The 24,637-nt window shown below is 56.7% G+C and overlaps 1 protein-coding gene across 9 annotated transcripts in view; it reads left to right on the plus strand.

Moving 5' to 3' along the window:
* Window positions 1-1,041, plus strand: part of UBR4 (ubiquitin protein ligase E3 component n-recognin 4) — a 122,447-nt gene extending 121,406 nt beyond the window's left edge. For all 9 annotated transcript variants that reach the window (XM_074377283.1, XM_074377285.1, XM_074377290.1 and 6 more), the window contains one exon: window positions 651-1,041. In XM_074377283.1, the coding sequence (XP_074233384.1) occupies window positions 651-715 (65 nt within the window). In that variant the 3' untranslated portion in view covers window positions 716-1,041. The remainder of the gene's footprint in view (window positions 1-650) is intronic.
* The last annotated feature ends 23,596 nt before the right edge of the window (window positions 1,042-24,637 follow it).

Consider the following 24,637-nt stretch of genomic DNA (forward strand, 5'->3'; position numbering starts at 1 on the left):
CGGATGTGAGCCCTGCTCGGTGAGGGGGCGGGGCCGCGGGCCCTGCTGCTAATGGATGCCTTCTGCACCCTGGGCACTTGGACGTGACGGGCCTCATTTAATCCCCAGGGTGACGTGACAGGCCCTCATCACTGTCCCCGTTTGATGGTGGAAGAAACGGAGCCCCTGAACTCTGGCAGCTTTCTCAAGGCCCTGGACTCAAAGGGCTGGCTAGAGGCTCCGATGAGCCAGGGTCCTGCTACCCCTCCCCGTTCTCCCAGCCCCTGAGGGCAGTGGGGTTCACCTTTCTTTGGCCCCAGGTCCCTCTAAGAGTACGCTGAAGGCAGTGGACACCTTGCAGGGCCGCCCTCCGTTTCATACGCAGTTCCAGTGGACTTGCAGGCCCCCTGCATGGTACACGGACCCGAGCTTAGCACCCCCACTGTAGGGAGGTGGTGAGGCCGCCTCTGCCACTTCAGTGCCTTTAAACAGAGCAGCGTCTCATTACCGCACGGGAGTGTTGCTGGGTGACTGGCTCCCCAGCCATCGCTCATCCCACTGAGCGGCTGCGTCGGAGCTTGTTGGAGCGCAGTGTGGACGCGGCAGCTGTGACTCAGTAGGGCTGGGGGCCGTGCGTGCCCGCTGCTAACCGGCCTCTGCCTGTTTTCCAGGTCTCTTATCAGAAATCACTGACCCAGAGAGCTTCCTGAAAGACCTGTTGAACTCAGTCCCCTGACCACCACGTGGAAACTGCGGTCGCCGAAGATGAAAGCTAGCTTGCCTTCCGTCCCTCCGTGCTCCTCCCTCCTGTGCGCTGATTTCCCCGCGGGATGCTGCATCCTTACCCTCCCTCCTCCCCCCTCAGTTTCTCTTGGAATGGCTTGGGGGTTTTAGGCTTCCTGTTTTACCTCCTGTGTGTGGTGCACTAGCTGTGAAGTTGTCTGTGACCCAAGCCATCGAAGGACCTGTACATACCGAGGAGCCATGATTTGTCCTGGCCGAGTTAATACTTGAGTGTGCACATCTTGAGAAATAAAGGAATGACTTAATACACATTGAAAACGAAGGTGTTGCCTGTGCTTACACCCCACCTTAGTGACACTGGCCAAACTTTTCCTTCACTGCACAGCCCTTTCCGGCGTCGGCAGGTTAGGCTGTGTCAGAGTTGCTGTCTCTTGCTGGCACCAGATGGAGCCTGTCTGCTGTCTGCGAGCAAGTTGGGGCACCGTGTTTGATGGCTGTGATCTTTCCTAAAACAAACACTATGGCTTCTCAATTTTTTGGCCTTAAGAGCTGGAGCCCAGAGACAGGTGGAACCAATGGTTTCTTGGTCCTCGGCTGAAGACAGGCCCAGCGCAGCCGAGCACTAGTCTCCATGCAGCAAAGGCAGCCGGCCTTCCCCTGCCTGCTTCGAGTCGGCAGTGCTGTGAGGACTGCTCTCCAGGGTGGCCGTTAGGAGAAGGCCTGGGGCAGACTTCCTGAGCACATTCCCTGCCAGGCGCGCGCGCGCGCGTGTGTGTGTGTATGTGTATGTCTGTGTCTGTCTTCGTGTGTGTGTGTCTGTGTGTGTGTGTGATTATTTCTGGGCTTTCTAACAGCCCTGCAAGAAAGGGCCTATGAACCTGTGTCACTTGGTCATGGCCACCCAGCGAGTAGCTGTTAGAGCTGAGGTTCGTGCCTCCGAAGCCGTGTCCTGAACCTCTGGCAACTGCCTCTGGGGCCTTGAGACCTGCCTCCTCACATCCGTGGGCAGCAGCCCTCTCAGCGAGGCAGCAAGACTCCTAAGAGCCCCTGTGCAGATTTTAGGGCCAGGTGAGCCCGGCGTGGCCTCGTGGAAGGAGGAGCCTGCTGATGGCCGGCTCCTTTTGTTCCTCATGGACTTTCCTGAGTGACAGCTTCCTTATCTTGATGTCCAGTTCATGTCACTCAGGCCAGACCACTTGGAACAGAAACTGCCTCTGGGTCCCTTTTGAAGACTTCTAGAGCCAGGACTTCATGTCCCTTCCCCAGAGCCCCTGGCTGGGCAGCCACAAGCAGGCGTGAGTGTCGTGCTTGGGGCTTAGCCAGAGACACAGGTGATTTGCAGGAGCCCAGCTGGAGGCCTGGCGGACAAGAACGCGGTGTGCGCGCGGCCCGGCTGCATGGTGGTGTCGGCGGGCCGTGGGGGTCCCCGAGGGACTGAGTGGCTCTAAGGCGGGGAGGGAGCAGCATCGTCTAGGCGGCGTCAGGCACCCACTCCTTTGTTCAAACCCAGCTCCCCTGCCCTTTGTGTCCCCTGTAGAAAGGGAACATGGCTATCTACTGGGAAGGACGGTGGCGAGGCTTACGTGAGATGACCCGCCTGCCGTGTAAGAAGGAAATGGCTGCTCTGCTACCATGAGTTCATTTTCAGTCTGCAAGATTTTGCTTTTTTTTTTTCCCAACAAAGCTGCATGTCTCAGGAGGGTCCAAATATGTCTAGCTTTGACGTGTCCCTTAGTCTCAGGGACACTTGCTTCTCACACTTGCACAGCAAGTCCATTCCCTCTCACGTGTCCATCACCTCCTGCTCTCTGGACGTCTCCCCAGAGACATTCCAGGTCCACGGGAGTATGTGTCATTGCTATTATATAATGTCCTAGCAGGGAATAAATTGGAGCAGCTTCGTCTGGGACAGCAAAGCCAGAAGGGAGAGTGGGGGAGGTGCAGGGTGAACAGGCGGGGCCGTCGCTGCACACCAGGCGTCGGGCACCGCCGGAGCCTGAGCTGTGTTCACGGCAGCGCCTTGGGGCATCAGGAGCATTGACTTGGCACCTTCGGAAGGTTAACCTTGGCCTGGTTTCCTGGGCCTGCAGGGCTGGGGTCTCCAAAGCTCATTACAAGGTGTTCATTTTTTTCTCTGCTTTTCATTTTTTGATTTCTTACGAAGTCCTTAGAGAATTTTGGCTCCAGCCCAAATGCATCAAGCCTCTTGCTTTCACGGTCACAGCTTTTCCTGGTGTCTACACAGGGTGCTTCCCAGTGACTGCCACAGTCCCAGACAGATTGCTGACACGGTGGCCGCACGGGTCTGTGACATGCGTAGGCCCCTGGGTGGTGCCCTAGGTAGATCTTGGGCAGGACTGGAAACTGGTCTAGGGACAGAACTCAGCCTCCCCGGGCCCACGTCCCATGACGCACTAGAGGGCATCAGGCAGAAAACCAGGCGCTTCGCCCATCCTGAGCCAGTTTCTGGGCTAATTGCTTCTTGGGGACTTGTCTTTCCCAACAGGCAACCCCAGCTGGGGAATCCAGACAATTCCAGGCTGGTCACACCTAGTGATGGCTGCAGCTTGAGGCCCTGAAGTCTGCGGTCAGCAACAAAGCCAGGGAAGGGCTGTCACTGCCTTCCTTCTAGAACGAATGGCTGAGGCCTCAGGGTCCCTGAGGCAGGTTTGTGGCTTTTCTGGCCCCCAGCTTTCTGAGGTCAGTGCTCTGTTAGGGACTAAACAGGGGACAGGTGCTGACCCCGCCCCAATCATGTTTGCTGAGACACCAGGGGCTCTTTGCATTGAGTTCTCGCATCCCCTCTACGGGTCAGGCGCTGGTTCTCCCACCTTGCAGATGAGGAGGTGGCCCCAGAGGAAGTGGCCCGCCTGCTGGGAGTCAGGCACTGACAGGTGTGGGACCCCGAGGTCGTCTGCACCCCATTTGCACCTGTTCCAGTCTTGGGTGTCTATTTGGCACCAGGTGCCGTGCTGGGTGCTGGGGGCCCCGCGATGGGCCAGTGGACTGACCTGTGGAGCTTAGAGCCGGGGATGGGCGGTGGGCAGTACACCAGCATGGACGGGGCAGGAGAGACAATGGGGTGTGGGGCGCAGGGTGATGGGGTCGGGCACCTCCACCTCTGACCCACCCACTGAGATTCGCCCACTTAGTTGTAATGGACATCCTGCTGGTCACTCAGCAAACCCCAGCAGGCACCTCACCTGCGTTTGGCTCCTGGGTAGTTACTGCTGCTTTGGCCAGGGGGGCTCTGGGGGACCGGGGACCTGCCAGAAAGGGAGACTCACTCTGCTTTCTGGCTTCAAGGTGGAGCCTGGCTCTGGCCTCTCCCATCACCTCTCACCCTCGTCCTGGGAGCTTCTCAGGCCTCCCTACCTCCTCTGGCCTTGCAGTCAGAGCTCACATTTAAAAATGCCCTTGGACAGTGCCGCCTCTTCACACTCCTTCCAGCCACACATTCACCTCTAGAATGGAGTCCAACCCGTCTCGGGGCTGCCAGCCTCCTCGCCCAGCCCTGGTCCTCCCCTCCGCTCTCCCTCAGCACCTCAGTCATTCCTGGCTACCATTCCATGCAGCAGGCAGCACCCCCTTTTCCAGACAAGTAAACTGAGTTTGAGGAGGTTGATAACCTGCCTAGTTTCATGAAGCTGAGAAGGGTGGGGTCGAGATTAGAACCCAGACCTGGTTGGCCCCCAACTCCCGGGTCAGGGAGAAGGTTGTGGCTTGGGGAGAGCTGGCTGCACTTCATGCTGGAGCGGGTGGCTGGGAGGAGGGTGCAGGTGTAAAGGGTGACTTCGGGGTGTGGCTCAGCTCGCTCCCTTCAGTCCTCTGGCCTGGACACCTCCACTGCGGCCTGTGCCCAAGGATGCAGCTCGGAAGGGCGCGACTCCCAAAGTGAATGAGCCCATTGCGTGAGGGCTGAGCTTGCCGTGAGGTTCTCCACCAGAGGGGGTGCCGCGTGGACCAGCCAGGGCCCAGCTCTGCTCCAGGCCTCGGGCAAGTTTCCTCGCGGTCTGGAGCGTGAGGACTGAGTGAGCGAATGCAGGTAAAGGTCCCGGCCCGCACAGGCGCCATAGCCCGAGGTCACTGTCAGTGTATCACCGCTGGGAGGGTGGCAGGAAGTCGGGTGAGGAGCCCTGGAGTCACCTCCCAGCGGCAGGCGCACACGCGGCCGTGCACGCGCTGTCCGCACTTGCCGGGCCGTTTGCTTTGGTGATTCGTGCTTGCTCCCGTGATTATTTCTGTCTCTGGGCTCCACGCTTCCTGCCCGGGGCTACTCCCTTTCCTGCTCATCCTTGTCTGCTGCCTGATCTCGGAGCCTGGCCCAGGCTCGTGTGCTGCCAGCTCGCCCCCTTTGGCTCCCTGACGAGCCTGGAGCAGCCGGGCAGGGCATGTGCTGGGGCAGATGAGTGGGTCCGCAGCCTCCAGAGCATGGGGGCCCAGCCAGGGCGAGGAGGCTGCCCCGAAGTCCCCAGCCTCGTGTGTTAGGACTGGCATCCTCCCGCCTCCCCCCTGTGCATCTTTGCGGACTCTGGAGCGTGAAGGTGGTGCTCTGGCCCCCTCACTCTAGGGCTGGGACGGTGGGGCACAGGAGGAAGGACTTGCCTGAGGCCCCTGGCCCACGGGCCAACAGGGACACGCTTCTTCACACACTGGGGGTGACGAACGACTTCCACATCCCGGCTGACACTGATGAGGGCAAAAGGAGAGAAGTGGTGGCTCTGGCCAAGGGGGCACTCTCTTCTGGAAGAGAAGGTGGCAGGTGGAGTGTGGAGCAGCGAGCACACACCCAGCGTCCCTGCCAGCTCAGCCCCGCACGCTGGGCGCTCCCCCCGGATGCAGGTCTCGGCCACTGCCCACGTGCGCCCATGAGCTTCGGCGTCGAGAGCAGGCCCCGTCCTTCTGCCTGAGGGAGGGGTGACCGGGCCTCTCGGGAGCAGGAGAGGTGGGTTGCTGGGACATCCTGGGCAGGAAAACAGGTGTTGGGGAGGTGACTAGGGCCACCACTGCTAGGGGATGTTGGATGGGGCCGGGGGCACCAGGACAGGACCAGAATTCGCCCCAGGTTTATAGGGGAATCAGTGAGTGGACCCAGAACTCCTGTCCAGGGGATGTGCCACCCCCGGGGCAGGTGCTCTGGGTGTGGGCAAGGCTGAAGGACACGGGGGTCTCGGCTGCTTTCTCTCTGGGCTGTCTCTCAGGTCCCTTTGCCATCTTTGCCCCATGACCTTGTTAACCCATCTGCTCCAACTGTACCCCCTCTCCCACCACCTGCTCAGTCTCCACAGGGGCCCTGCTGGACCCCTGCCAGGCTGCTCACAGATATAGATATTTGGGGACCCCACAACATTTACTGAGCACCTGCTCCGGGCCGAGCCCTGGGCCAGGCATGATCTCTAGTCCTTGGTTACTCTTGTTCTTCCTGTTTCACAGATGAGGGACCAGAGTCTCAGAGAGGCAAACTCACTTGCCCAAGGGCGCACAGCCTGTAAGTGGGATGTTGCCGCCATCCAGCTGGCCTGAGCCTCACTCATTCACCTGGTCCTGCTTGCAATATGAGCTGGGCACGGATTTGGTTGGATCAGCCGAGCTCCCAGCAGGGGGCTACAGCTTTGGGAGCCAGGGCGTGGCCAGGTGCCCGCAGGTGGGCAGAGCAAGCACCACCAAAGGTTCTCCAGCCACACTCTGGGAACCATGCGCAAGGTTGGGACAGATGAGATCTGAGGCCCTGGGAACCAGCCACAGGCTGGATGACAGGGCAGATCCGTGGGCCCCAGTGCCCTAATGCCAGGGCAGGTAGGAGGTGACTTTTGTTTAGTGGGGCCTGAGTGCTGGGCTTGGAACTGTAAGTGGCTGTTTGAGCCTCACAGCCACCCCCTGAAGCCGGCACTAGTATCACCCCCATTTCCCAGGTGAGGAGACTGAGGCCTCCCTGTCAGAAGTGGCAGAGCCTGGATTTGAGTCTAAGTCCACCAAAGGCCACAGTCCACAGCCATCATCTTTGCAACCACGTCTCTGCACCCATCCCAGCTGGACACTCTCTGGAAAACATCTGGACGTGAGGGACCAAGACTGTGGAAGGCAAAGAGAAAAGCTCCTTAGTGTCCCAGAGGTTGACCAGGCTGCACGGGCAGATCAGCCCGAGGAGGGATTCCAGGCATGAGGCCAGTCTGCACAGCCTGAGAGTGAGGACAGTTTCTACGGTTTTAAAGCGTCAGAAGAAAAGCATAGAACATGCGACAGAGATTGTACGTGGCCCCTAAACCTAAAGTATTTCTACCGGATTTTTGTAGAAATTGTGTTGCCGAGTGAGTCCTGGTTCAGACATGGGATCTGCTGTGGGTTACAGAAGAGATGCAGACAGAGGGCCACCCCCATCAGCCACTCGAAGTCCCTAAAATTCTTGGAACCGCTGTTACGCCGCTGTGTGCAGCTTCATGGTGAAACCCTGCAGGCTGTCACCCCAGCTTGTCTGCAGTGCCAGCTGCAGAAGACAGTTCCCAGGTCCCCAGGTTCCGGCCTGGGGCAGAGGTGAAAGAAATGCTGTGACCAGCGCTGAGGATGCTGGTGTCACCGTGGGACGTGGAGTAGCCAAGAAGCTGGTGGCTGTGAGTGTCAGAGAAAGCCAGCCTGAGCGGTTAAGGGGACCTACTGTCTACCCAACAGCAAACCCAGAGGGGCACCCAGGAGTGGCTGATCCAGGGTCTCAGAGCGAACACACCTGCAGGCTTGTCTGTTGGCTCTGCTCCCAGGATGCTGTCCTGCAAGTCCCACATGGCTGCTGTCCCCAGGGGTCCTGGCATCAATCCCACCGGGCCTGACCATGTCCAAGGGAAGATGGGGCCTGCTGATTCCTGCCTCCGCCTCTCAGGAAACCTCTCCCGGAAGCCCCAAGAGGTGTTCCCCCTCAGGTCTCATGGGCTGAAGCTGGGTCCTCACCCATCTCTGTGCCAGTCCCCGTCAGGAGACATGGGATGGCCCGGCGTGGCTCAGACAAAAGGCCCCCCCCCACCAGGGGCTGGACAGGACAAGCACATGAGTGCCCCTGGGGCTCCCCGAGCAAGGGGCAGGGGCAGAGGTGCTGTGCAGGGGGCAGCGACATTGCCCTAGTCCATCCCCGGGCTTCCCAGCCGCCCTCACTCCCTTTGTCTGGTCCACACGGGCCACTTCATCCAGACACTGGGCGTGTCTGTGCCCCGCGGCCACTGCCACCCCCGCCGGCCCTCAAGTAGATCCCATGTTGATCCTGTTTCTTTGCATCCCTGGCTCTGGTTTCAAAGTCTGGGCAGGCTGCAGGGAGGCTGAGAAAGCCAGGGTCTGGACGGCCTTCGGGGGCAGTGAAGGAGGGGCCCCAAGATGTGCAGGTGGGATTAGATGAATCAGAGGCCAAATGTGAGAACAGCGGTTCACCTCAGCAGACGCCCGTTTTACCCCAGGTGGCGGCCTGGGGGTCAGGGGTCAGGGAGGGTGAGCTTCAGGGAAGCTTTGGCGGCTGTCCACCTGGCTTCTCGTCCCAACCCCGCCGCTCACCACCTCCTTGGGCAAATTGCTTGCTTGCTCTGGGCCTCAGTTTACTCATCCATAAAAAGGGGATAATCATCCCGATGCAGAATTAAACAAGTTGATGACCGCTAAGCCCTTGGCACAGTGCTGTCACTGACCACCGCACAACCGCTACCAGGAGCCGCCCAGAGCCTGGCACCGGGCAGCGTTAGCAGACGTCCACCAAGCCCTCCCTGCTCGCAAGCTCAGGGCTGAGCCTGGGACGAGGGGAGGGGACTGAGTCCCGGACGCTCAGGTACAGGACAGCCGGGATCTTAAGGGAGGGCGAAACCACCTCCGGTTAGGGATGGTGTGCAGTCGTCAGGGGAGGACTTCTCAGAGGAGGTGGCATTTGAGATAGGGGTTCCCAAGTGGAGGGAGTAGACTCTCCAGAGGGGCCGGGACTGTGGGGGAGGGTGTCTGGAGGAAGGCCAGCTCCTGAGGGCCTGGGCATGTCTTGAAGCCAGCGTAGGCACTGCCCTGGGAAAGGCCTGTTGCCAGATGTGCGGGCGGTGGGGGCTGGGACGGGTGGCAGGTGCAGGGCGTGGCTGGCATGGCTGGGAGGTGGGGGAGGAGCAGGACAGGGGAAGGGTGGCCTGGCCGCAGTGGATGGGACTTCTGTGTGACCCAGGGCACATCCCAGGGTCCGTCTCTAACTTGAGAGGATCGGATGAGACTAGACTGTCTCCTGGTGCTCTTGGAAGCCCCCAGAGGCTTCGCCCTCCTTCTTCAAGGACCACCGGAGGAGCTGGACAATGCTGCAGATTCCTGGGCCCACCCCAGCCCTGCCCCCAACATGACAGGGGTGCACGTGAGAACTGTCTGAGGGGGCGTCCCGCTCCATCCGAGTGAGCCTGTCTCTGTCCGGTCCCCCAGTGAGCATGCACTTCTGTGCTACCCCCCAGACCGATCCCCCTTCCCGCCTGCCCCTCAACACTCTGGCTCCAGCTCCAGCTCCAGCCCCCTTCATCTGTCCACCCCCTCTGCCTGCTCTCCTGCAGCCTTATTCGGCCTGATCCCTGTTTCACAGGTGGGAAAACTGAGGCCCGGGTGGGGGATGACAGAGGAACCTTGCAGGGCAGGGCTCAGTGAGTGGTTTCCAGAGATTTCTGATGCCTTTTTCCTTCCTGGTCTTTTTATCCTAGAAGCTCTCTATGCCCACCCTTTCCCCATAGCAATGGCGTTTTGAAGAGCCCAGACCAGTGTCTGGTGGAATGTTCCACCGTGGGATTGGTCTGCTTCGCTGAAGTATCATTTGACTAGTTCCTCTACCTGCGCCTGTCCTGTAACTGGAAGTCAGGTCTAAGGGCTTGATTAGGGTCTCGTTCATTAAAACCTCCCAGTAAGGGCAGGTGAGGCTGGGGACTTGTCAACCCCTCACGTTTGAGCACCCCACTGCTTGTGACGCCGTCTGTCTGACTGATGGCCCCTCAAAACCTTCACTCCCTCGTTTGCCTGATGCCCTCTGACACCTTCTCTGTGCCAGGCCGGGGGGGAGGACAGAGACAGTTATTGGCCATGTCCCTCTTGGTGTCTGCCCTGAAGGAACGCGGGTCGGCCCCGAGCCAAGGAGCGGACGGGAGGATGGAGACCCCGAAGAAGGGGGCATGAGCCAGTAGGACGGGGCGGCTGAACCACAGGGAAGAGTGGGGCCAGGGCGGCTTCCTGGAGGGAATGCCTGGGCTGAGTGCTGAAAACCATAAGACAGACTACGGGGGTGGGGATGGCAGGGGTGGCAGGAGAGGGCTGTTCCCGGCAGGACAGCAGAGGGGAGGGTGTGAGGGCTGCTGAGCTGAGCTGCCAGGTGAGCCACCTTCCGGGGTGGGAACCGCTCCTCCGCTGCCTCCCTCCGCCCCTCCATCCTGTCTCCACTGTGACATCTCTATCTGGAGCGCCTGCCAACCCTGCCGTCGTAAAACATGCTCAGAGAAGCCCTCCTCCTCCTGCCCCTCCTTCCACTCCCAGCTCAGCCCCTCCTCCACCTCGTCCTCCAGGCAGCCTCCCTGGCAAAACCTGAGTGTTTCCAGGCTCCCAGCCTTTTGGCAGATGCGGACTTGGGCCCAGAAATGGCCTCTTGGGTGTGCAGACAGGACTAGAAGTGCGGGCGGGCTGCGAGCTGTGACACGAGCATCTGACACCTCCCGCCCTGCCTTCCTCCGGACTCAGGGGGCAGCCCTGCCCCGCCACCAGGACAGGCTGCCCCTTCACTCTCCGCAGAGCTGGTCCCCTGGCCAGAAGGTGGTGATATCATCTCTTCTTGGGCAAGCTCTGTCTGCCAAGGCAGGGCGCCCACCGGCTAGAGGCTGGCATGTGTCTGGGCACCTGAGCCCAGGTAGACCGGCGGGGGACAGGGAGGCCGCCACACAGCCAGGATCCTCAGGGCCCTGCCTCTTGGGATTTTCCCAGCCAGCCCTGGGGCCAGCCATGGGTCCTTCCCTGAGGGCCTGGGGCTTAGTCTCTATGAGGCAGGAATTCTCCTCATCTGTGATGCTGCATCCAACATAGAGTTAAGGGCAGCTGAGTTGCAGGAGATGGAGGAAGCAGAGAATTTGCTATGTGCTTTTTCCTAGGTACCAGGATGGGGCAGGGGAATGGGGCAGGTGTCCGCCGTAAAGGCAGTGCGTCTGCCTGGCCTGTGAGGAGACAGCTGCACCCACACTGGCCTCTGTTCCCTCAACAAGCCAAGCCCTTTCCAACCCCAGGGCTTTGCTCGTGAAAAACACTCTTTCCTCAGATTCTCATAGACTCCCTTCAGGGCACTTGGTTCCATGCCCCTCCTCCAAGGGGCCTTTCTGGGCGTCTGTCCAATATTGGCCCCATTGCTCTCTGTCCTGTTGCCCATTTAATTCGTATCACCTGTCATGCTCTGAGGTTGCTATACGTATCCACTTGGTTGTGTGTTAACAGCTGACCCCCCCACTGGTCATCTCTTGGTCACAGCCCTCTCTGGCGTGGATAAAACCATCTCTATACGCGTCAGACCCCTGGTGCCTGGGATCCCCAAGGGTAGGAGTGCGGTCCTGTTCTCCCTGCACCCCTGGCATTGAACTAGGGAGACCGGAGGGCACTGTCACCAGTCACCTTGCAGTTAGTTTGCCCCTTTAAGGACAAACACCTCAGGGAAACTGAGGCAGCTCTCAACTCACTTCTTTTGTTTTTCTCAGCACTCACAAGTTTATGTATAGGTTTGATAAAGATTCTTCTGTGTTTTCTAAATACACAGGCAAAATAGCTCTGGATGGTTACACTTATACTAGGTAGGTAAATTGCAGTAAAAAATTGGTCTTTGTATAAGACCCACTCCTGTCCCCAGGCCCACCGGCCGAGCCTGGGCATCCTCCTACCTGCTCACTGGTCGCAGGACCAGGTGTTTGCTGTGGCCGAGTTCGCCCCGGGCCTGGCTGGGGCCCTGTGCGCAGTGGGGCTACACAGGCCAGGCGCTGAGTGAGCCTCGCAGGAAAGAGGAGGGAAGGAAGCCAGCAGCGGCTGTGCTGGGGGAGCCGAGGCTCCTCTGGGCCAGCGGTTTTCACACCTTATTATTTTCCAGCCAAACCCTCAATGGGAGCCCGCATCCCCCAACCATCTGCCTCCACCCCATGGATGAAAAGAAGCCCAAGGTCCGGCTCTGGAGATGTTCTCAGTGGGGGCTGGAGTCCCACCTGCCTGGCATGCCTGCCCCTCCCCCCACGGAGGCCGCAGCTCCATCGAGAATAGACTGGGGACCGCTGACCAGAAACCATGGTCTCATCTTACAGACGGGGAAGCTGAGGCCTGACAGGGGAGTGACGGGCCCCAGGCAGCATCGTGAGCTGGGGCCAGCCGGCCAGGTCACCCAGAAACCCTTCCAGCTCCGGGGAGGCTCACCTTGCCTTGGTGACGTGTGCCCCCTGCCCGGCAGCAGAAGGCATTTGGCCCCTTCTGCTGGCCCCTCCCTTACCAGGACCACAGAGGGCTCCGATGGCCCCTTGGCTGGCTGTGACTTTCTCCTCCACCCTGGGGGAGCGGGTGAGCCCTCAGAATGCACTGGGGGGGGGTGAGGGGGTCCCATCAGTTTTCTGGGGTGGGCGGAGGCCTTGAAGCCCCCAGCAGCCCCACCCAGTGGGCATTCATACTTGCCTCAGCAGGGATCACGTAGCCGGGCCTCAGGTCCCTTTCTGTGGAACTGGGGGACGAAGGCTGTTCCCACCATGGGGAGTGGAGTCCCTGGCAGGCCAGGGAAGAAGTTCTGTGCTGAGCTCAGCTTGGGACTGACGCACGCAGGTGCCTCTCCCAGAGCCCAGCGGAGTCACCGGGATGCAGGAGCCTGGCCTCCCTGGGGCTCCCATGAGGCAGCCCGGCGGCTCAGGGCCCCGGTCACGTGCGGGCTGATGAGTGTGCCGCCTGCCCGCTGGGCTGCCCCGCCTGCGACAGGCTGAGCGGAGCCACGAGTGCCAGTGGGGTTGCCGCCCTCACACGGCCTGGGCCCTGGGCCTGCTGACACCGGGTTTTTGTCCTGTGCCGGGGCTGGGCCCTCCCACGGGATGCACTGGGATAATGAGGTAGAAGGTCTAACCCCGCACAACACAGACCACCCCTTTGTTTGCTGGTCCCAGGGGCCAGGCTTCAGGGAAGAGAGGGTGTAAATCCAAACTGCACCGTTGTTGGCTCCGCCACCACCTGGGATGACTGCCTCAGCCTGGGAGCTCTGACGGGCCAGGGACAGAACTGCCCAGCTCTACCATTTGTGACTGGAGCCACACACCTAGGGGTCCTCAGGAAGGACTCAGGGGTGAGGTGAGCCCTCCTAAGCCAAGCCGTCCCTGGAAGAGAGAAGTAGGGGTGGGGGTACCGGAGGGGGAGGTGCAAAGGATCAGACCAGGTTAGCTGGTCCTGAGTGTGATTCCAGCTCTGACACCCGCTGGCTGTCAGATTCAGGCTTTGGTCAAGTCTCTTCCCCTGTCTGAGCCTCAGCTTCACTGCCTGTAACATGGGTTTAGTGATCCTTACCTTGTAGGGCTGTTATGAAGACTCAGCAAATTTGCTAAGGGCCTTGTAAACTGTAAGATGTTGAAAAAACAGTGAGCTGTTTTTATTATTGGCCACAGGCAAGCAGATCATTCCTAATTCCAGAGTTTACCTCTAGGGAGGACCGAGGGCCCTGCTGAAGCCACAAGCCCGCAGGAGCAAAGAGGCAGGTGTCCAGCCCCACAGAAGGACTACAGGTGGGGTTGCTGCCTTCCCTCCCCGGGAGAACCAGTCCTGGCTGAGGCTGAGAACGTCCTCAATTCCCTTGGACCGGGAAAATTCACTTGGGACGTAAATTGTGCTCCCTCTCGGCACTGTTTAGAGAACACAGTGTTCAAGAGCTCAGGGTCTGCATCGGACAGACCTGGTTTGAATCTGGGCTTTGCCACTTACTGACTGGTAAGGAGAGTGTCCACAGGGGTAACAGTGGCCCAGAGGACGGTCAGAGCCTGAGCAAGGGACAAGGCCACCCCACGGAAGGGTGACCTGGTGCGGGTATCAGAGCCCAAATGCCACAAAGCGCATCCCTGTGTGTGTGTAGGGGGGGTGGTGGCAGTAGTGAGTTACATATAAAGGTATTCATCAATTTGGTAAAAACGTATGGATAAAGGAAGTCCAGCTTTTCACATCAGAGAAGGGAGTTATAGATACGGTGCTGGACTGGAATTTGAGGTGTCAGTGTGGATGCATGGCTTCCAATATAATAGAGATACAGAAATAAATATAGATCTAAGTGCGTGTATTATGTGTTTACCATATAGTGTGTGTGTACATATATATATCTGTGTACATGTGTGTGTGTGTAAATAAATACATTTCCTGCCCCTGCCCCCTACTCTGTCTACTGAGAGGGCCTGGGATAGCAGCTCCCTAAAAGCAATGAGCACATTCAGCACCCAGATGTTGGCTTCTACATACCACACTCAACCAGGGGAACCAGGGTTCCCTAGAGACCTGGCTGATTCTAGGGCCGAGGCAGGGAAAGTACAAGATGAAGCTGGAATGTCTTGTTGTGCCAGAAATTAAGGAAATACTCAAAGAATAGCGGAGACGTGCCAGAATGTCCCAGGAACCACCTGAAGGGGCAACCACTGGCCAATATGAGCATTAACGTAAACAATGGATTCCAAATTGTTGACGACAGTAAGAATCCATGAGTCCATCCTGCTATAAATAAGTAAGTGAATAAATTGGCAGTTTGGTGACGAATGGGCTAGTTACCTAGTCTCAAAGTAGCTCCTCACAAAGTAACTTCTCGGTGACAAAGGGAGAAAGAGTCCTTGCCTGTGGAGACATCTGGCAGACACCACCTTCATCAGGTGACCCCAGATGACATAATGGAACAGATGCAAAGCCAAGTCAGTGCCGCCTGGGAGAGTCCTGCCACAAACGAAGCCAGCCAAACCCGAATTCTACAAGGTAACTGACCCGAAATCTTCAAAAGTGTCAAGGCTGTGAAAGGAAGGATGAGGAGCTGGCCCAGAACGAGAAGATCTGACAACTGAGGACTGTAAACTGTGTGCTTTTGCTGTAAAGGGCATTGCCCGGCCAGGCCAGTTGGCGCAGGAACACGGGGCCTGGGGAGCGGAAGGTAGCAGTGTTTCAGTGCTACCTTCCTGATTTGATGGTTTTGCTGTGGTTGTGTAGGGAAATGTCCTTGTTTGTAGAAAGTAAAGAATTTGAGGTGCTGGGACATCAGGTCAGCAGCTTAGTCTCCAAAGGAACCAGAAAAAAGTTCTCAGCGTACAATATTTTCTACAAGTTTGAAATTGTCTCAGAGCTTAAAAACTATTAGTATAAAAGTGAGTAAAACAAAAACAAGAAAAGAACTCTAAAAATGAGAACATCTGCGTAGAGCACTTAGACAAATCCTGACATAGCATGTGCTCATCTAACGTCCATAATTATGCTGATGACTGTCCAGCGTCTGGCATCTCCTGGTCTTGTCTTCTTTCTGCCCATCCCTGTCACTTCCCTCCTGGCTGAAAAGCCACCTCCTCCAGAAAGTCCACCATGCATATGTCACTTACAATTGCTGGTAGCACAGGAAGTATGGGAGAGGGTTGGACTGGATGACATCCCATCCCCAAGCTCCCATCCTGCCCTGACTTGCAGCATGCTCTGATCTGAGTGTCTGCTCCTCTCTTCGGAACAGGTGTCTTCCCAGAAACCACTGGCCCAAGATCAGGGCTGTTGTCACTCCTGTCCCAGAATCACGGCGAATCTGGTTCATTGAGTCCATTCCCCTGCCTCTTGGCAGGGCAGCTCTTAAACTGGCTTGGTGAAAGGGGACCTTAACTTCCTTCACCATTTCCAGGGAACGGGGTTTCAAAAGCACACACATCACACAATCCTTGCAGGCTGGGCTGCCTTGCTTGCTCACGTACCCACTCTGTCACACGGTAGTTCATCAGCTGTGCATCCCTGGCCGGACGTGCAGAGCGCTTGCTTTGCGCCAGGCACTGAGCCAGGTGCTGTATCCAGCCTCACTCATCTCATGCTCGCGTGGTGTGAGGTCGCCGTTACAGTCCCACGTCCCTCTCCCAGATGAGGGCACTGAGGCGCTGAGAGGCTGAGCCCCTTCTCAGCTGTGCTTTCTCCCCGGAGAGTCAGCTGTCAGGCTGTGGGCCGGCAGCTCTACCCACATCTGCTCGTCTCATCCTCACGGCCCCCTGTGACGTCCAAATGACTCTATTTTTCAGGGAGCCTGAAGCTTACACAGTTTAGTGGGGATGCTAAGAAAAAGAAGATAAACATATCTTGCTTTTGCAAATCACACAACACACAGGAGCAAATGAACCCATCACTAGGGCCCCTCCCAGGGCCTTGGGGGAGTCTTGAGGCTTAAGCTCCCTCGGCTTCCGGGTCAACAGCCTGTGCTCAGAGAGGTGGGGTGACTTTTCCTGGGTCCCTCAGCTCATGAGGAAGGTTTGACCTGAGTTCCCAGGAAATCTTCCCTCTCTTTGTCCTCTCCCCCGGGTCACTTTCTGAATCTTGCCACATTCTCCAGGTGAGCTGGGCCAGGTGAGGCAGGGCTCCGTCTGGCTTTGGGGTGGGGCAGTTTGAAACCCCAGGCTGAGACTGGCCTTCAGAATCACCTTGGGAGCTTGTCAAGAATACATGTTCCTGGGCCCTCAGTCCCCCAGACACAGCTTTAATGGGCCTGGGGCGGGGACTGGGAAGCTGTATTTTCAATAGGTCCCCAGATGAGGCTGATTTAATCACCCCATTTGGGGACACACTGCTCCTGGGACCACCCACCCCCACCCCTGTCACCTCCGTGCCTGGCTCCCTGCCAGGCTGGGCCTGGCCCTGTGGCTGAGGTCTGTGTTAACACACCGTGGGCTGAGCGGGCCTCATTCCTCAGGTATGCAATTAGCAACCCCAAGAACAATACTCTGTTTTAATCATTACAGCTCCAAGCCCGCATGGTAATTTGCTGCTTCTTTCACTGCTGTAACAAGCTCTGGCTTGGGAACAGGGGGCGGAGCTCTGTCCTTTGGTCCCAGCCTTTCTAAACACCAGCACGGGAGCTGTGGGAGAGCAGGAAAGATACCTACACTGTCTGGGACAATCCAGGAAGCCTTCCTGGGAGAGGGGGCTGTGGGCTGTCCACCGGCAGGACCCAGAAAGGAGCTAGAATTTGGCTCAGTGCTGGGGATGTTGTGGTAGACACAGAGTGGACCCCATTGAAGCCCTTAATGGGGTTCACAGTCTGTTAGAGACAAGAAGGTAGGGAAGCAATTGGATTCGGAGGGGGGCAAATGCGGTCGTGGTCAAAAGGTGCCCCAGTTCAGCTGCGGTGGGGGCAGGGGGCAGAGCCGACTCCCTGGGAGGGGAGGATGTCTCCACTGAGCCGTGAAGGGTGAGTAGGGGTGGGACAGGTGAAGGGGGTGGGATGGGATGGGTGGACAAGTTTTCTGATCAGAAGGAACAGTATATGCAAAGACCAATGAGGCTGGAGATGCAAACGGGGCCCCCTCAGCCCAGCTGAGGGGTTGGACCCCATCTGAAGAGTGCCGTCTGGCAGGTTATTTTTTTTTTTCCCAAAGGCGGCCGTAACACTATCTCCCAACTCGTTTACTTTCTTTCAACATGACCTTGACATTCCTCTCATCTAGTGCTGGGGTCTACATCCCCTTGCCTTGAACCCAGGCAGAATTTTCTGTGTATGACACTCTGTGACCTCCAAAGTTAGGTCATAAAAATGCTTTTCCATCTTACTCTCTCGGGATGTTCATTCTTTGAACCCAGCTGTCATGCTGTGAGGAAGCCCAAACTAGTCCATGCAGAGAGACCATGTGCAGGAGGCCAGCCAGCAGCCCTGCTGACATCTCGCTGACAGCCAGCTTCAGCAGCCAGGCCTCGGAGCAGACGTTCCTCAGACGACTCCAGCCCCGCCCACACAGCCACCCCAGCCTTCAGTTTCTCCCATGAGGCCCCAAATATCACAGAGCAGAGTCAAGCCATCCCCAGTGGGCCCTGTCTGCCCTTGACCCACCGACTCTGAGCATAATAAAGGGGTGGTTTTATGCCACCAAGTTTTGTTACCTGGCACTAGTAACTGGTGCAGATGGTGAGCTGCCAAAGGAGGCGACTTGGTGGAGGGAAGCTTTGGAAAGTTCACCAGGTCTGCAGTGTGGAGAGGGGGTTGGGAGGGCGGAGCCTGGAGACAGGTCTGTTAGTGAAATAAACGAAATTTGAAACCTCGGCACCGAGACCACGTTTGCACAACCTCCAGCAGTGTGAGAACCCCGGCCACACTGTGCTGAGTGATACTCAGCCTCTGCCTACCCACTCAGGCCTCACCAGGCTGCCCTTTCCTTTATCCCTCAGCTCTGAGGGTCACCATGTTCTTTCTGGGGTCCAGTTGACATCTGCATCCCTGAAGCATCCTTGTGCTGGCACTGTTTGGTCCTCAGAACTCCCACGCAATCCTTCTCTCCCACCTGGTCCTTTGAGGATTGGGCAATGGTGACCCTACCATCTATTCTCCTGTTGAATCAGCAGCTCTGGTTGTGTCAATTGCTCCTCACATGGTTTTGAGCTGCAGACCTGGGTTCTAGTGGAGGATCTGCCAGGCCCAGCTGAGTGGCTTGGGCTCACCTCCCTGAGCCTCAGACTTCTCTTCGAGGACGGGAGTAACAATAGCACCCACCTCCTATCACTGCAGTGAGGGTGACAGGAGTTACTAAGGCATTTGGTGCAGGACAGGGGCTCAGTCAACGTCAGCTCATACGGTCCGGCTGTAACCCTCGTCTTGCTGCCTCTCGTGGCTGCTGTGAAAAGCAATTGAGCCAAAGGGCAGGAAAAAGCTTTACATACTGTGAATCGCCAGGATGGGGGTGGGGGGACATGGCTGTCACTCTTCCATTATTCTTTTGAAACAACTTAACATTGACCTAACCTGCTCCTGGGGAGCAAGCAGGGACTCAGGGGGTGAGGGCCATCTTTCAGGGGACACTGGGATGGCATGGTCCTCTGGAGTCAAACGTGGCTCTGTTCATGGCTGTCATCCTCCCTCCCCCAGCCTGGCTCCCGGCGGAGTCCCCCCAAGTGGTGGAGGCTCTGACTGTGCCATCCCCACGCCCACCAGCTCCTCATCAGTGTGAGGTCACAGTCAGTGGCAAGGGTTTTCTGAAAGGGCTGAGGTGCCGAAGGGCTGAGGCAATGGGGTTCACAAATTCCTAGTCTTTCCTCGGTACACCAAGCCCCTGGGGCTGCCACCTCCCCTTGTCCAGGTCTCCCTGGACACTACCTGGACAGTTCAACCAGCCGGATCGTGTGCCAGGAGCTGTGCTGGGCTCATGTTGACTCAGGTGGCTTGGGCTGCCAGGGATGGAGAGAACAACGGAGCTCTTGGGGCCCCTGCGGGGAAAGGAAGGGACTGGAAGAGGCAGATCCTGGTCCCTCCCTCTACCATTAACCACATCAGGTCCAATTGGATCTGATTTGTGTATTGGAGTTCCACTCAAGACTTTGAAAAAAAGTTTCTGTTGAAACTAAATCAAGGTCTTAAAACATCTGCTTTAGCCCAGTAGAGCCTAGAGGGGGGAACGGCTTGCCCAGGTCACATGACCAGGCAGTAGCAGAAATGGAACTAGAGCCTGATGGAGGAGAGGTTCACTCTCCGCCTCCCCAGGCATCCATCTCCCCTTCCCCACTTCCCATTCCAGGTGAGGACCCACGACTGGAACCTGTGATTCAAACTAAGCCAATCAGTGTGTTCCATTTCTCTGGCCACAGGGATTGGCTCGGGGGGAACATGCGACCAAAGCAGGGCCAATCAGAGTGCATCTCAGGACTTGGCGCTGGGAATGTTGGGACTAAGATGTTTTCTCCTTCCTACTGGGGGTGCTGAGGGGGAGCCCTTTTGGGTCAGGACTGAGCCAGCCATGAGAGGAGCCAGCTCTGCAGCAGGCAGGGGAAAGAAGAGACAAAAGTGGGCTCTTGGTGATTTTTAGAGCAGCTGGAGCCAGACTCACCTCCTGTCAGACTTCTGGACCTCTTCATTGTTTGGGCCAGTTTTGAATCAGATCTTTAAGTTCAGCTACACAACATTGTAACTGGAAGCATCTTCCTGTGCAGGTGTCTGTTCCCAGGCCTGGGAAACTGCCATGACCACCGGGAACTTGCAGGTTCATGGCCCTTTGACCTCTGAGCCCCTCCTCCAGGTTGCTTTCATTCCCTCACCCTCTGAAGATGCCAGACAGGCAGGCACTCACACCAGCCTCCCGGCTTGGCCATTGGAACCGGTGGGGCTGCCTTTCTCACCGAAGCCACTGCCTGCAGCCCACCCACCATCCACGAGCCGCAGGCGCTTCAGACCCTGAATCATCCACCTTCAGAGGCCTCCGCACCTGAGCTATGAGGAAGACACCTTCTCAGCTAAATTCCCCTTTAGCTTCTGGCTGGGGGCGGCACAAGGAAAGCTCAGAAGGGGCTGCCTCCTAGCTGGTTGTGACTCAGCTCTGCCCCAGGTGTTTGGAGGTCACCCAGGGGCTCTTCTCCAGTCGAAGGCAGCAACAACCATTTATTACATGCCTACTGTGTTCTGGGTGCTGTGCCAAGCACTTTCAGGGAAGTCCCTTGTTTAATGCTCAGGGCCTCCCCAGGAGGCCAGCAGTGTGGACCTGGGGTTCAGCACTGGGACTCTGGAGCCAGGTGGCCGGATTTGAATCCTAGCTGTATCACCTACTAGCTGTGTGACCTTAGGTAAGTTACTTAACCTCTCTGTGCCTCAGTTCTCCTATAATATTGGGATGCTGCATGATAGACTCTTGAATGAGAAGTTAATATACACAAAGGGCTTAGAACAACAATGCCTTGCCCATGGTAGCTGCTATATAATATTAGCTATTATTATTATTATTCCCATTTTATGGATGGCAAAAGTGAGACTCAGAGAGGAAGAATAACTTGCCCAGAGCACACAGCTGAGTAAGTCAAGCCTGTGTCATTCCAGAACCAATGGCCTATTTTATTGCCATTTGAAATAAGTCTCTTAATGTGTCACGAGAATGGTTTCCCGCAGCTGGATGCCGGGTTTCAACAGGGGGCAAACGTATAAGGCATTTAGCCCGGCCTTTAATCCAGTCACGTAATTTTAGAGGATACCCTAGAGATTGTCTATATCTGTGCTGTCCAATATGGAAGCCACTAACCATGTGGCTATTGAGCCTGGAGTGTGTAGTTGTTCTAAATGGAGATGTGCTCCGAGTGTGAAATACACAAGGGTTTGTGATTCCTGTACAGGGAAAGAAGTTGTTCTAGAACACTGCTAAAACTTGGCTACCCAGCAGAATCTCTGGGGAATTTAAACACAAGGATGCCTGGATCGCACCCCCATAGATTCTGACTTGATTGGTCTGAAGTGCAGTCTGGGGACATTAATATTTGTAAAAGCTTTTCAGGGGATCCCATGTACAGCCATACTTGAGAACTAGAACACCAAGTTTCCCTCTAACTCCAGGATGATAAGTACATGCTATAAGTCATTTACACTTTAGTATAAATTTCAGTCAAAGTTATCTTGTAAAAATGTGATACATAGTAAGTGGTTTAATAATGGTTTACATAATGTGATCTCAGAGTTCAGCTGGATTTTCTTTATAAGAAGCAGAAGGTGTTCAGGTGAGTCAGCTAAGCCTTAATGCTGAAGGAGAATGGTCCAGTGGCACCTGTGTAAGTGAGGCAAGAGGATTCACTAAGCACACCCTGGATGCAGAAACTTCTGGGACTACAGAATTAAAACAGGAACCTCAAGTTTGATGGGAGAGGCCTAGCCCCTGACTCAGGGAGTTCCAGGCTGATGGGGGAGGCACAGCCCTTGCCCTCAGGAGACTCCTCGTCTAGGGATAGCCATCCCTGCTCCCAGCTTCATCCAGTGCTTCCCAGTTCACAAAGTGTTTTTCTATTTACCATCCTCAGTAAGTGACTGGTCTAATGAGGGGGAGATGTGGCCCCAGTGCTCAAGGAACCAGCTTGAGGTGGCACTCCTGCCAGTCTCGAGGAACTTTCCATAGAACTCCTCTCCCCAGTATTCCCGGGCAGCTGGAAGACACAACTGCCGAGTGTCCTTAGGGAGTCTTTAGTCTGATGCTTTCCAGGGTCCCCACCTTCTGGTGTCTGGGCAGGGGACAGGGAGGCCTAACGCCTGTTCCCTGGGAACCCCTGCAGGCTCCTGTGGGAGTCGGCGGCTCCGCGGTGCCTTTAGCACGCCCAGTCATAATCATCTCCTTGGTTGTTTGTCTCTTTGCCTAAGACAAGAGCTCTTAATCAGCAGAGACTTGTCATGAATTATCTCTGGCTCCCCAGATGTTTTGCTGACTGACTGATGGACCAAGTGCATGAATGAATGAATGAATGAATGAATGAATGAATGAGGCAGTGGGGGAGGGGGTGGCACTCAGACCCTCCTCGTGGCAGTGCCCCTTGCTCGTTTGCCGGGGACAGCCTAGAAGCCCTCCTGAGCCCCTCCTGGGAGTCGCTGGGTTTCCAAAGAGGATTGCACACACCTGTGCAGGTGTGGACTCTTCCATCTTATAAGGATATGCCCAGAGACCAGGCGGAGCCCCGAGGCCCTCAGGGGAGGGTCCCAGCTCTGTGGACACGGATGCCAAGCACTTCTCAATGGGATCCTGTGGGACCCAAGAACCCGGTGGGGTGGCCTCTTCCTTCATGGGGGGGCCCCATGCCTCTCTTCTCCCCTGTGCAGAAAACCACACCTAGAAAGACCTGGGAGGAAATGCATCCAAATAAAACAGCAACCGTCTTGGGAAGAGAAGGGGGTGGGGGCTACACGACTGCTTCTCTGCAGTTTCCAAACTTCCCAGGCACGGCCTTGCTAATAAAGCAAACCAGCATAATTTCATGGTCCTGTGCAAAATCTCTCCTGGTTGTGCCCGCACGGCTCTGCCTGTCCCCTTGGGCTTAGTTTAATTTCTTGAAATTCATCGGAAATTATTCCAGGCATTGCCAGCAAGCTGCCCCTGGCTGCCTCATTCCCTGGTTGGTCTGAGCTCTCCCGGGGTTGGGCATAGGGGGTCCAGCCCTCTTCCCGGTTGCTGGCACGGGGTCCAGGCCAGGTATTGGGACCCAAAGAGCCATACCTTCTCACGGATGTCGCTAACTGACTGCTGCTCCAGGGAAGGGCTACAGCCGTTCCAATTTGCTGAGATCTTGGTGAAAGAAAAAGAGGGCAGAAGTGTCCTGCCTGTTCTCACCCTTGCAAGTTCTCTCAGCACCAAAATGGGCTTGGGCTTGTGTCTCCACTGGGCCCCGAGATCTTTCTCTACTTCATCAGTCCATTCATCCTTTTATTGCCCCATACATTCAATGTCTGACCACGCTCCTCAGATCTATGGTGATGGCCTAGGAGGACCATGAGCATCTCTTGTCTGGCCCTCCTCACTGGTTTTTCTCTCTGGCCTCCTTAGACTGTTCTCTCCCAGAAAGGGTCAGCCTATACCTCCTCCTCTGCTCCAGGTCCCACACAAGGCCCAGAAAACAAATGTTAAATCAAAAACTTTGGCCTGAAGGAAAGCGTCATCCTGTCAGGAAGAGAGATGGGTAAATGGATAATCGGGGCAGCATGTGTTGAGTAAAGGAATGGAACAGGAGGGCCGAGGGGGCCTGGGCTGCCGGAGTGTTTACGGGGGCCCAGGAGGGTGGGCTGCGGGAGGGAGGGAAGAAAGACAGTGTGGGCAGGGAGACCCCAGGGCTGGCGGGCTGGCTGGCGGGCAACCACCACTCCCAGGGTCATTCTCCCCTCTTCCCTCTCCATCCTGTCCCTCACCTCCTCCTGGAACCACTGTCCCAGGTCAGCAGGTGGGAGCAAAGTGAGAAGGGGGAATTCTCACCAGCCTATGTGGGTGAAAGTTTGCTGTGTCCTAAAACTTGGAGCTGAAGTCAGATTTGGGAGATTATCTGTGAGCCTCAATTACCCTGGCTTTATTGTAATCTCGCTGTCTCGTCCTGGCTTTGTTGCAGGGGTTAATGTGATTATCCACGATACTGCTCTGGGCAGGGCCTCAGCATCCCAGGGAAACAGCATCCCAGAGAGACAGGCCTCTTTGCCCTTCTCCGTCCCCCTCTCCTCAGGCCACCAGGTGAAGGGAGCTGAGCCAGCTCCTCCCACACTGGGCCTGAGGGACGAAACGCATTAGCTCTCTGCACAAGCTGCTGCTGGAACAACTCCGCCGTGAAGTGACCTGCCTCCCAGGAAGATTTGTTTGTCTTTTAAAGAAGAAATAAATAGAAACTGACTCTTACACCCGATGGTGAGCTGCTGCTGGCAGGCACTGACTGAGCATTCTGTGCAGAATCGTGGTGCTGAGCTCTGGGGAGGGGTCTGGAAATACTGGCTGCTGTGACCTGAGTGAAGACAAAGTCAAAAGAGGTCAATCAAGGTCACAATGCCTTAGGGAGGGGGCTGGGATGGTGGCCAAGTCTGTTGGCTCCTGCCCAGCAAAATCTAGCGTTTAGCCTGGTTTGGCTCACAGTTGGAAGGGCTTGGGGTTGGCAAGAGACCCCAGAAGTCCTGATTTAAGGCCAGAATGGGAATATACCATCCTGAGCAGACCTCTGGGGAAACGAGTTGGCAGGGGGCCCAACAGGACCCTACCCTGGGACCCACATCATGCCAGGGCTGGGCTCCACCAAGTTCACAGCCTAGGACTGAGCTGGGCCCTGGCTGCTCGGGAGACACCTGGGCCTATGACGGGGTCTTGCCAGGGAGGTCTGAAAACCCGACCAGCTACATAATTATGGGGGCCCAGTGCAAAGCGGTGGGGGCTTTCAATAACAGACACGGATTGTCTCACAGGCCTGGAGGCTGCACCTGTCCACAGGGTTGGTTCCTTCCGAG

This window comes from Camelus bactrianus, chromosome 13 (assembly GCF_048773025.1).
Source record: "Camelus bactrianus isolate YW-2024 breed Bactrian camel chromosome 13, ASM4877302v1, whole genome shotgun sequence".
Taxonomy (NCBI): Eukaryota; Metazoa; Chordata; class Mammalia; order Artiodactyla; family Camelidae; genus Camelus; species Camelus bactrianus.